The following is a 13,210-nucleotide window of genomic DNA, read 5'->3' as shown; positions in this document are numbered from 1 at the left end:
ACGCCACTTTAGTCCCATAGTCGTGATGGTCGTCTTGCCACAACTGCAGTGCTTGCTGTAGCTTCCTGATCACCATTCTAAAGGGTCTCTTAACTTTTTAATGTTTTGTTACAAAAGTAAGGCATGCTTCTTATTTTTTTTAAAATAAGGCTACAAGAATTTGGAGTAAAAGGTAAAAGTTTCCTTCATTCCTACATCTTCCCATAATGTGACCATTGCCCCCAATGCAGGGCGTGAGGCTGCCTCTGATCCCCTCTGGAGGAGTTTATGGCTTGAAGAAAGAACTGCCTGTATAAACAAACAGTATGACAAACTTGCTTGTCTCCTGTTTGTTCCCTGGAAGCCAATTTGTTCTTCCCATAGAAGCCTTTTCTCCCCTTCCCTCTCCCCTATTACATTAGTCCCTAACTTTAGCCATTGGTGCGGAATGCTATTGAATGTAAACTGTGGTTGGAGAATAAAATTTTTTAAAAAGAAAAAGAAATAAGAGAAGCTCCAGAAAGGCATCTGTTGAATCTCAGGTGTTTTTAGTTTAAAATAATCTTCATGTCAACTCTCTCAGGGTCCAAATGGGTCCCCACAAATATATATTCCTACCTATACCTATCTGTGCTTACTGCGTTACCAGGGTATAGGAGTGTAAATCTTTATGAGTATTTTAAATTTTAATACATTATTAGGCTTTAAAAAACACACATTTGTTTCAAATTCCTTTATAAATTTTATGGACAGATTAAACCGTAAAATTATTTAAGAAATAATTATTAAATATTTATTAAATAAGAGCATTTCATGGAGACTTCAGCATTGCCAGTGATAATTCTATTATTTTATTAGTTCTTACAAAAATTGGAAATCAACCTGATCTTGGAATTTAATTAAATTTTCATGTTTCCTGTCAGTTTTCTTTTTTCTTTTTTTATATCTGGCTCAAAATGATCTGATACATTTTCTGTCAATAAAAATGCAACGACCATTGCCAAAACAAGGAGAAAACAATCTTTTTATCACCATTAGTGGTAATTTGGGTACAAACATCTCACTCCAGAGGTTCCTAAACTTTGCTGCATATTACAGTTGTGTGTGGAACTGTTAAAATGTGATGCCCAGGCCTCTCCCTACACAATTCAAAAGTCTGGGACCTGAACCAGGCATCAATAGTCTTTAAAGAGCCCCACGTGGTTCCACTCTGCGGTTTGAGCACCACTGCCGCACTCATAATTAAATTAATCTAATTACTTGTAATTAAGAGAAGAATTAACAACAGTTTATCCTGCCTGTCCTATACGGATTGTTTTTCAGGATAACCAAATAACCCTAGTCAGTACTAGCTATATAAAGATTTCTAAAATATGCCGAAAGAATTCCTGCTGATAAATGTAGAAAGAACAGTAAAATTAGAAATGACTGCCAATTTGCATCTCCTAATGAAATAATTGATCAAGCCAAGATTGTCAGTGTATGCAAAACTCTCTATATTCTCTTGCCTAGCTGCACATTAGAATCACCTTGGGAGCTTTTTAAAATTCTGATACTCAGACTACAAGTCAGGTTGATGGAATTGGAATGCCTGGGTGTGAGACTCAGTCAGCAGTGGTTTCTAAACCCTGACCTGAGGTGATTGCAGTGTGCAGCAAAGGCCAGAACTGATGCCCTAGGACAAAGGTGGGGGGTGAACTTAAAAATAGGAGGATCAGGCTGCCACCACTTGAATTGGCCTTTTAATCTTAGCAACTGTGAGAGCTGTGATATGACATGACGTGAAGTACACAGCATCATCTATAAAGTCTTCTAACCACAAGTTTGACCTGAAAGCTTTCAGCTCTAACTTTCTGCTTACAGGAAATATTAAGGTTAGAGAATGTATAAGGGCCACCATGTGCAACCCATCGCACAAATTCTGTGAGAGTACATTATGCTCCCGTCAGTGAGCCAAGAAAATGAAAAGGGGGGAATCTTTTTAGAGATTAAGTAGCAATCACATTCAAACACAATCATTGAACCTCATTTCAGCCTGACCTGTGTAAGCCAAATGAAGAAAGACATTTCTGAAACATCAAGAAAATTTGTTACGAAATCATTATGTAGCCTTATGGAATAATTGCAGTTTTGTGAAGTCCTTATTTTGTAGAGCTACATATAGAAACATTTGGGTTTAAATGATCTGATGTGAAGGATCTGTTTTAAAATTCTAAAATGAGAAAAAGGTAAATGAGCCCGGCCGGGCGTGGCTCAGTGGTTGAGTGTCGACCTAGGATCCAGGCGATCAGGGTTCGATTCCCGGTCAGGGCACATGCCCGGGTTGTGGGCTTGATCCCCAGTCAGGGTCGAGGCAGCCAATCAATGACTCATCATTGATGTTTCTATCTCTCTCTCTCCCTCCCTTTCCTTTACTCTTTCTGAAATCAATAAAGATATCATTTAAAAAAAGAAAAAAAAAGAAAAAGGTAAGTGAAACTTAAAAGTATGGCATAATATAATCATTAAATCTGTGGGGAGGATTAATTTTACTTTCTCTCTACTTTTATATATGTTTGAAAACTTTAATTTATAAAAGTCTTAAATACAGCCCTGGTTGGTGTGGCTCAGCTGGCTAGGCATCGTCCCGGGCACGAAAAGGTTCCCAGTTTGATTCCCAGTCAGGGCACATGCCCAGGTTGTGGGCTTGATCCCCAGTGGGGGTTGTTCAGGAGGCACCCGATCAATGTTTCACAAGCTCTTTCCCTCCCCCTTCCTCTCACTCTAAAAAGCAATAAAAATATATTAAAAATGGATTAATTACATTAAATACAAATTTTTTAAACAAAGGGTTCAAAATATTGGGTTAAAATAGTACATCAGAGTGACATGTTAATGCCAGCAAACTGCTCTAAAGCTTAGCCATAACATAAAATGGGACCAGCTATGAGATATGTCATGAGTTTCCCAGCAAGTGGGTGTTACTTGTGTTTCCGCATAGTTGGGATTTTGTTAAATGAATCCTGATGGAACAAAATCCCCTGCAGTGTGCTGGGCATCAGCTTTTCTGGTAGTCTAGACCTCTACATTTATCACTACGCCTGTGCGTGGGTGTCAGCTGCTAGATAAGAATGCTAGCATTTTGCTCTCGCCAACATGTATGTGACTGTTTCTAAGCCACTTATATATGATACACCAACACATCCCCCAAAAGCTTAAATAAGTGAGTTAATGCTTTATAGAAATCAAATATCCAGTTTTACCTTTTAACATTTTATGTTTAATACAAACATGTCAAGTATATTTAAAATTTCTCATGCTTTTAGTGATATGTGAAGAAATATTCTATTAACTATATAAAATAAAATAGAAATTAAGTCAGAAAGCTCCCCTTTATCTATTACTACCTTCTCAACACACAGAGCCACACTTCCTTTTTAAAATTGTTGCTTTGGGGAACATCAGAAAGGCTACTATCTATAACTCCACATTTTATTCTTATGCCAGAGTTAGTCTGCATTTACCTTGATCTCAATCTTTACCAAAAAAGATAATTCAGTATGAAAGTATAGAGAAACCCAGTTTCGGAAGACCATTTATTTTGATGGTAAATATATATGTGGGGTTTTTTTGTTTTGTTTTGAAATATATCTTTATTGATTTCAGAGAGAGGAAGGGAGATGGGGAGAGATAGAAACATCAATGATGAGAGAGTCATTGATCGGCTGGCTGCCTCCTGCAGGCCCCCAACTGGGGATCGAGCCCGCAACCCGGGCATGTGCCCTGACCAGAAATCGAACCCCGATCACCTGGATCCTAGGTCGACGCTCAACCGCTGAGCCATGCCCGGACGGGCTATATGTGGGTTTTTTAAAGAAGGTTTTTATTTCTTTAACAGAAGGAATCTGTCTTGTGTCTCTCACTCTCAAATAGTCCCATTTCTATAGTAACATATTTTTCCTAAGAGTTATAAAATGTGTCTTTGAAAAAATATTTTAGAGTGATTTTTGAGCACTTATTTTGCACAGACCACTGGGGGACTTTTACATCACAGTGAACCCCTTATTCTCTTTTCAGCTGTCTCTATAGGAAGTGAGAACCCCATGGCCTTTTATGAAACCTACTTGTTACACTCAGTGTTGGACACTTTACATGTGTGATGCATTTTTTTTCACCTTTATATTTTTAAAGTATTGTCTTTTAAGTTTTCCTTTTACAGATATACTGTATAAATTTTTATGGTATGTGTGATACCTGTATTTTAATTAGTACCTAAAAACACTTAATAAAAACTCATAATATGACTGTGAAAATTACTATTTTTTTTTTCCTAAAAATTATTCTTAATCATTTTGTATACGAGAATAGAATTCAGGAACTTTAAAATACTTATCACCAAATCTTTGTGGTAAGGTATAAACTAAATTACTTCCCAGATATCTCATTGCTAGAAATCAAATCAAGCACTTTATACCAGTTTTTACAGATACAAAGTTTGCTTAAACTATGAAATTGAATCCAGATAAATGAGCTTTTTCAGTGGATTTTGAGGCAGACTGATGTTTAAAGCAAGGTTTAGTGTGAACTAGAATATATTTCATTAATGGTTTCTATTTTCCTGGGTTTTTCACACAACATTTTCTCCATGAGTAAAATTCTTAGAGCTGTCATCTTAATATTTAAAAGGTGGTATAAACAGGTGTATAACCCAAGAACCTAGATATACTCAAGAGAACCAGACTAGGAATAGTTTCAGGAAACATGGTCTTCTGCCTGTTATAGCTCTTTACTTCCATTAAAATCCAACTTTTGAAGGATATCAGGTGTTTATAGTAGTTTATCTTTGAGCCGACAGACTCCAGCTATCTGTAATGTTCTTAAAGTGTCAGTCAGTGCCCATTTGTATCTTCCAAAGTCCAAAGAATGTTCTTATGCTTTATGTTTCTGTCACCCAGCTCACATTTTCACTCTGAACCAGTACTTCCCAGTGATTTTATTCCCTCCCATAATAACGTTACCTGCTGTTGGTTTCCTGGGTCTTGTACATCAGAGAAGTTACTGAAGAGTTTTTTCAGGGTCATCTTCCAGGTCACCTTTTATAATTTGGCAGAGACTTTATACTTCTTAGCCATAGAAGGTACCAGAATATTTCTGCAGCTCTGTGGAAAGTATAGAGTCCTTCCTGAACCTTTGTCCTACAGGAAGTGAGTTCCATGGCCAAACAGGAAGTTGAGTCCCCATAAGACAAAATTTGTGCTTGTATTTTTAACAAAGTGCTACCCCTTTGAGTATGATAGCCTAATCTCAACTCATAGGCCAGAATTCCAGAAGACTACCCTTTGTCTTAATACTGCATGCAGTTACCATCCCAAGAGTCCTGCCAGAATTCACACTGCGCTATCTTTTATGTAAGGGCAAATCTCTAAACACCGAACAACTCAGGATAGACACAAACAATGAGAATCTCGCATGAGGTCACAGTATCTGGACTGTGAAAGACTAGTTACAGGGTTGTATATGCTACAAATATTCCTACTGATCGCTAGGTTCCTGTTTCCATGGTGACTTTGCACACAGTGCAGACCAACATCATTTATGTAGCATGAACAGCAAGACACACAGATTAACAAAGCAGAGGCATTTTAATCATTTGAAGTTCTTTAGAGAGGCCTTAGGCTTTTTCCTGAGCATATTTTTATTCAAACTTGGTATATATTTGGGAGGTGCATCACAGGAAAGATACAATAATGTATTGTGTATTTCATCTTTTACTCTGAGCTTAATGGTGTAGGTAATGTACCAGGTTTTCATAGCCCCACAGCAGCGTTGTTCCTTATCCACTAATATTTTTTTAGCTGCAACTTTCTGCTTTTTCTTTTTTTCTTGTAATATTGGGTCCCTCAGCTGCAATGTAACAGGCAAGAAGAACCATGCTTCCAGTAATCTTCCAGTCTTAAACACAGATGGAGATTATTTCATTTTACCTTGAAGCTTGTTCAAGTTCTATATTTTTAGATATGCGTTTTCTTGGAAAATGCTAATTTGATGTTTGAAAATGCCCCATAGTATATTTCTGGTGTCCCAGAAAACATGTTTGTGATTTTCTTAAAAAAGGAACACATGTTTTTCAGTACACAGATTAAAGAAGTAGCATTCATATTCTGTCATTTTTACTCATAAAAATGCCTCTTGATTGTGCTATATTACAACATGCCAGCTATTTAACTATAGTTTACAGCATTGATCATGAAGTGATTAACCCTGTGCTCTCTGTGGTCTCCCTGGTAAATTTGACTAGTGTCTACTTCCATTCCATACAGCAGATGCTGTTAAAAGACATTAAATTAAGATTGTATAAATAATGCACATTAATAATTGTTGACTTTACCATACGTCAACAAGGAGCACTTGATTCAGTAATTAGGAAATGTGTCTTCTGTTTATCTGAGGTACAATGACTGTGTACATACATTTATGTGTGTGTATAGAATTTGTGAATTATAGGTTTTCAAAGAAACAGTAAATAATAGTAAAACTATTTAGAAAACAATTTAACTTGGTTTCAGTGATGCAGAAGAGACTTCAGTATCTTTTTGTCTTTGTGGGTTCTCATTATCATTGGCTCCATTATAGAAGTAGAAATATAACCAAAAACCTAGTTCATAGTATAGAATTTGGTTGTTTTATAGTTCATACTAGATAAATCTCTTATGTCAACTCCTTAAAACTTTAATTTTACATTTACTCATAGATAACACATAAAATATACGGCCTGTTCTCTAAGCTCAGCTATTTAAATCTTCAAATTGGATTTGGGAGACATGGGAATCTAGTAATTTAGTGTCCTTCTTAACCATTTCAGTGTCCTTTTCTATATTTTACTTTCTGAGGCATTGCATTGAAAAATATAAGAAGCAGGTACTAACATTCAGAGGGTACATGATTATATTACTTTGGGGGTAATTTTTGTTTGTTTTTTTATTTTTGTGATACTAGTTATGTTAAGTTTTATTAGGGTGACCAGTATAGAATCATGTATGTCACAAATTGTCCTTGCTCTGTCTGTGACTATTTTAAATAACTTCTCTTAAAGAAGAGTTTAAATGAGCACAAATGCTTATCATATGATTTTTGAGAAAGTTTTCATTGGATGAAGGGGCACAGTTGCTGAGGTACATAGTTTTTATGGTGCCTCTTCCTCTGTCTATATTTAAATAATAGCTCCCAATAGTTTAAAAGTAAAAGATGGAGGCATATACAGACTCTAATGGTTCCTGGTTTCCATGGTGATCATTTTCCAGATCCTGACACTGCATGCCACCTAGCGTTTCCAGGCCAAAAGCTTTGATGTATGCGTGTCCAAGGTTTTATCTTGTACTAAAGCTGAAGCTAAGAACTAGCTAAGCATTGCTTTTGTAAAAAATACGGTGTATTTTCCCCATGTATGAGAACTCTTAAAGCTACCACAGTGGTACTTCCCTGTCTCATAGTTTGTTGCTGTTTCATGTTTGATTTCCAGTATCACATTCCTGGAAGAAACAAAAGAACTGCTGCGAAGCTATGATTTCAGGCCATCTCTTGTATAGCTACTCCCAGCACTCCAGTTCCCTGTGGAAGTCTTCTAGCCTAGCAGACTATGCATTTTACATAATCCTTAATAAAACTCCTTTAAGAATTGCTGTATAAGAATATTTAGAACTCTAGGATCTCATAAAGCTGACTTAAAAATAAAGCAGATCACTCTTATCAGCCTGGTAGATACTTAGATCATGTTTCACCATGTACTGGGAAAACCACATACAATCTGTAATTGTTATTGAAATTCTAAACTTAGGAATTCAGAACTGACACAGAACTCTACATTTGAAAGTATGCTGTCAAATGATAAATCAGGAGATAGGTTGTTTAAAACCTATATTAAGAATGTCAGTGAATCTCTCTGGAGGCTAGGAAACAAAGCCTTGGAGTGAATTTGACATCAAGTTGAAGGGTTAGAATGTAGTGGTATTTCCCAGTTTCCCCATAAACCTTGTACTTAGTTTGAAAACTAGCTTGATCAGCACTGCCTAAAAGTTTTACTTCCCTTCACACAGAGAAACTTTATTGAGAGTAGTAAAGTAAAGCCACAGCACAATGCCAGCTGTGAAGCAGCACTCACAGAAGAGAGGCTGCTCTTACTCAGAGTTTCAGCAAATATTTATTGGGCACCTATTGAGTGTTATGCACCTATCCTAGGCACTGAGCAAGCAGCAATGTGCAAACCAAAGTTCCTGCCTACGTTGAGCTTATACTCTAGTAGAGTAGGATAGTTAAAAGTGCTATAAAGAAGGGACAAGCTGGCCTCCTGAAATAAGTGGCTACTGCTTAGGTCTTACTTCCTTTAGGAAGTTTTTCCTAAGCTCCTTTCCCCCGGATACTGTCATTCATTCATTTCCTCTCTCTCCCTCTCACTTACACATACACATGCCCTATCTTTTCTCATAACTGCATTCCTAGGGCCTGGCATATAACAGGGCCTTAATAAATAGTTAAAGGAAGAAAGTCAGAAAGGAAAGAGAAGTAGAGACATTGAAATCCTTAGGATTGTGTGTTTTACTCAGATCGTGATACAGATTTAATTTAAATCTTTGAAGTGAGTAAAGCAGCGTTTCTGAAAAAAGAATGTTAGCAACATGAGGATTAAATTTGAGGAAAAAAAGACTTATGAAGGTAATCACAACATGGGCAAATCTGTTTTGAAGATACTAGAGAACAGAGGACATATTTGAATGAAATTGGGGAAAGGCAGTATAATCTACATCACCTAAATTTATGGCATTAAAAACAGAAGTTGGAATAGGGGAAAAGGAGATAAATTATTTTGTTTTTAAGTTCAAGATGGCAGTGTGGTATAGTTGACAATAAAACAAGATAATGGGAGAAACAGATTTGGCTAGATTTGTCTATTCATTTGGAAAAAGACTAAAAGAATAAAAAGCCAAATGGATAAGAAATTAAAGTTCCCTTTGTTTACAACTCTGAAAAAAGATATTAAAGTTTCCATCGTTTTTGCAACTCTGAAAATTATAGAATCCTGTTGATTTTAGGTGATAGGGTTAGCTTTTCATGTCATATTTCCTATCTTCAGAGGTTTTATTAACAAGCAATAAAATGAACACCATGCAAGTTTTTCTTTCAAAAGTTTCAGTTATAGAGGGTCTTTTAAAATTCTTAGCTACCATTGTCACTGATTCTGTTAATCCTCGTGGAGGAGGTCACCTGAGAAGTGAGTTTTCCAAGGGAGAAAGGTCAGTTTTCAGATTTTAATTTAATATTGTGTATAAGTTAATTTGGGGCTGGTAATCAGAATGAACATCACATTTAGCAAAATATATTAATAAACTGAGCATATGAAACTCTTTTGTATAGAAAAATAAATGATTGCAGTTTAAGGTGAAAATAGTCTTGTATTATTGTAAAGCTTATAATATGTTACTGATAAATAACTGAACCTTTTTAGCAAGTTTTTATGTAATACTGTCCTTAGATTTAACTAATTAAACTTATCTTCTTACAGATGTGCCAAATACTGGTGTAAACAAGCCTCGAGTTTCTGACGCTGTCCATCCCAACAACTATCTCATCAGGACAGAGCCAGAGCCAGGAACCCTCTATTCACCAGAACAGACATCTCTCCATGAAAGTGAGGGTCTGTTGTATTATCTTTTAACTACTAGATTTTCCTTTAATATTTTATTTTTGAAAATGAACATCAGAAATGTAAAATAAAGATATTTTCCTCTGGTTTCATTCCTACAGGATCATTGGGTAACTCAAGAAGTTCAACACAAATGAATTCTTATTCTGACAGTGGATACCAGGAAACAGGAAGTTTCCACAACAGCCACTTGAGTAAGGCAGATAATAGACCACCACATTCATTCATAGGGTCAACTAATAACCATTTGGTGAGGAATTCAAGAGCTGAAGGACAAACGCTGGTTCAGGTAAACCAGGCACATCAAGATCCTTATTAAGAAATACCCTCCTAATTGAATATGTGCTATAAGTATTTTTTAAGTAAAACCAGTATGTGCAATTTTGAACTTACAGAATGGGTAAAGTAGTGAACTCATTTTACACTGTGCAAGTCTGTGGTGTTAAGGAATTTTTAGGCATGAAATCTAAAAATATATTAATTTTTAAATTAGCTCCTGTTAATGAATTCTAATAAATTGCAGCAGACACAGGAAAGTAATTCTTTTGAAAGCAGCAAGTTTGGCATGAGGGGAGGATTCCCTTGGGAGTGAGAGAAAACTGGGTGGAAAATACTAGAGCTAAAAGCAGAGCACTATTTGCATAAAATGGGAATGGCCTATTCTAACCAATGTTTTTGCCTTCATCATTGGAATTGTTCCCTGAAAATACATTTCTTTGCTAGAATATAAATATTCCTACCTATAGAAAATCATTATATAGAAACATGACCAGTGTGTTAAGTTAGGGTTTTTATTGCTTTTAGCTCCTGACTCGTTGCCACTTTATTCCATTCAGTCCACCAGCATATTCCAGAATTAATAAAGGGGTGGGTAGGAGTCCTGAGTGTCAATAATCAGTGCTGATAATTGTCCAAGTACTTCAGTGACTTCTCTGGACCTGAAAAATGGCAAGATGAACAAACAAGTTAGGCGAACACTAATCTTCCCATAATGCAATACAGGAATCCCTGAAGGTCCCAGCAGTCGGCAGGGTTCCCAGTGCCAGAGGAGAAACAATATGATGGGCTCAACAATTTAGGGGAAATTTTTTAAGAAATGAGAAACATTTCTATTTTAAAACAAGCACAAATATAGTGCATCTTATTTTAAGCTAAAACAGGAAATCTTGTGCCTGTAACAAGCTATACCCCCAGTCTTCAGATTATATGCTTACTCTTTGCTGTTAGGAATGCTTTGGTGGAAAGTTTGAGACCCTTTGGACTCAGTGCTCACTTGAGTTCATGTGCTTAGGTGAATTATGTCAGCAGGTCTGAAGTCACTCTTTTGAATAATAATTATCTTAACTACAGAAATTGTCTCTTTTTTCTCCTCTAAAAGTGGTCATGTTACCTCTTTTTTTTTTTCTCCTAATTACGGTGAGTTGATTTTGTTCCTAGAGCTGAAGAATTAATTTGCACAGGAATGGGGGCAGGGCTCTAAAACTTAATTTACGCATAGTCTGGACAATACACTTTCTAGCTCTCGAGGCCAAGTATCATCCCATTTTGGTAGTAAAGAGCTCATATGTGGGATTTTCTTATTTTTAGCACTATTAATAATCCCAAGCAGATTTTAATTTTCCAACTGTCTACTAATTTTTAAACCCCCTCTTTCTTGTTGCTTATTAACAATTGTCTTCCCTCCTCAGATCCTCTACTGTCCATGGCTATTGTCTTTCCTGAATTGAGTTTGAGCATGAGGTCTCAGAGCAGGTGTTTCAGCCAGCCCAGTAGCTTGTGACACCTGGAGACTAAGCATGCCTTCTCTTATGACATCTAGTAGTGTACAAAGTCCTTATAGTATCCCTCTTTTCTTCTCTTATTGCCCAACTAAAAGTGACGGGGTTGATGGCAACTGTGTTTCAGCAATAACTAAGGAGATGCAGAGCAGCCTGGTCCTGGGCTTATAACCAGTGCCCTCATGTCTGTTTCCCATGCCTCTTCCCCTCAGACCAGTTCCCCAGTTCAGCCAATATTCATTGTTGTACGGCATCAAGAGAGGGATTTGAAACCCAATGTTTGTGGGAGTCTACAGATTCACCGAAAGACCAGCATTGGCAGAAATATTTTTCATTTCTCATTCTGGTCTTTTCCAGCTGGCTAGGCCAAGAACCCAGCAGAGACTTTGGCATTCCTCCTGTGGGAACAGATTTTGGGGTACCTTTATTTGTACCTCTTTAAATCCACCAGCTAAAGATAAGAGCTCATAGATTAAAGGAAGTAAAAGAATTGGCTGAAATCATTAGAAGCAACGCTAGAGCTAAAAAAAAGAAACAAATTTGGCTTCAACACCTGTGCAAACAAGCTGTCCCTTGAGAGTAAATTCACAGAGGAGAGGGTTGGACCCCGGGCCCTGTCCGAACATTCATTTATTCTGCATTGAAAGAACACATTCCTTTTGTTAATGGGGCCAATCCATAAAGACTAAACCATTGTAGATGCTCCTCTAGCTACATTAGATTGATGTATTTGAAAAAAAATTTTATTTTACAGAAATGTATTCATTCCCTTGGCCAAACTTTGACTCTCAGGGAACAAAATAAGTACATTGCTCCAGGGACACTTCACACTTGCAACACAACATGTTATATGTTGTGAAAACTGCATGGGCAAGAGGTAAAAATGTAAAGACAAAAGGAAAAGGAATATTAAATGTCTTTAGATGTCTCTTTACTGGTTGCGTTTAGTATTCTAAAGGGGCAAAGGTGAAGATTATGCCACCAAAAAAAAAAAATGTAGAATAAGAAAAACACAGTAAGGAAATACTAAGATCCAGCTCTAAAGCATAAGACGGAAAAGAAACAAAATCACATAGTAGTGAGCTATTTGCATTTGTTTTGTGATGACAGTGGACACAAAACCCTGGATAAACCCATTCTCTTTTTTCCCCTTTCATCAGCCATCAGTAGCCAATCGGGCCATGAGAAGAGTTAGTTCAGTTCCATCTAGAGCACAGTCTCCTTCTTATGTTATCAGCACAGGCGTGTCTCCTTCAAGGGGGTCACTGAGAACTTCTCTGGGTAGTGGATTTGGCTCTCCATCAGTGACCGACTCCCGACCACTGAACCCCAGTGCATATTCCTCCACCACGTTACCTGCTCAGCGGGCAGCATCTCCATACTCTGCACAGAGACCCGCCTCCCCAGCAGCTGTGCGTAGGATTGGGTCAGTCACCTCCCGGCAGACCTCCAATCCCAACGGACCAACCCCTCAGTACCAAACTGCCGTCAGAGTCGGGTCCCCACTTACCCTGACGGATGCACAGACTCGAGTAGCTTCCCCATCCCAAGGCCAGGTGGGGTCATCATCCCCCAAACGCTCAGGGATGACAGCCGTACCACAGCATCTGGGACCTTCGCTGCAGAGGACTGTTCACGACATGGACCAATTCGGACAGCAGCCGTATGACATTTATGAGAGGATGGTTCCACCTCGGCCAGACAGCCTGACAGGTGAGTACCGGTGACAGCACTCCATACAGTCCAGTGAGGGAATCTTCTGCGCAACCTTCGCTGA

General features: G+C 37.6%; 1 protein-coding gene across 10 annotated transcripts in view; it reads left to right on the top strand.

The window, feature by feature from the left end:
* PKP4 (plakophilin 4) overlaps nucleotides 1–13,210 on the top strand; it is a 213,582-nt gene that overhangs the window by 151,083 nt on the left and 49,289 nt on the right. For 7 of the 10 annotated variants that reach the window (XM_016209098.2, XM_016210581.2, XM_016207613.2 and 4 more), the window contains 3 exons: nucleotides 9,515–9,646; nucleotides 9,757–9,944; nucleotides 12,594–13,146. In XM_016209098.2, the coding sequence (XP_016064584.1) occupies nucleotides 9,515–9,646; nucleotides 9,757–9,944; nucleotides 12,594–13,146 (873 nt within the window). The remainder of the gene's footprint in view (nucleotides 1–9,514; nucleotides 9,647–9,756; nucleotides 9,945–12,593; nucleotides 13,147–13,210) is intronic. The other 3 variants (XM_087819836.1, XM_016209836.2, XM_087819837.1) reach the window with 1 other exon arrangement.

This window comes from Miniopterus natalensis, chromosome 8, assembly GCF_054644295.1.
Source record: "Miniopterus natalensis isolate mMinNat1 chromosome 8, mMinNat1.hap1, whole genome shotgun sequence".
Classification (NCBI taxonomy): domain Eukaryota; kingdom Metazoa; phylum Chordata; class Mammalia; order Chiroptera; family Miniopteridae; genus Miniopterus; species Miniopterus natalensis.
Note: the sequence above shows the minus strand (reverse complement) of the source record. Positions and strands in the feature narration are given on the sequence as shown.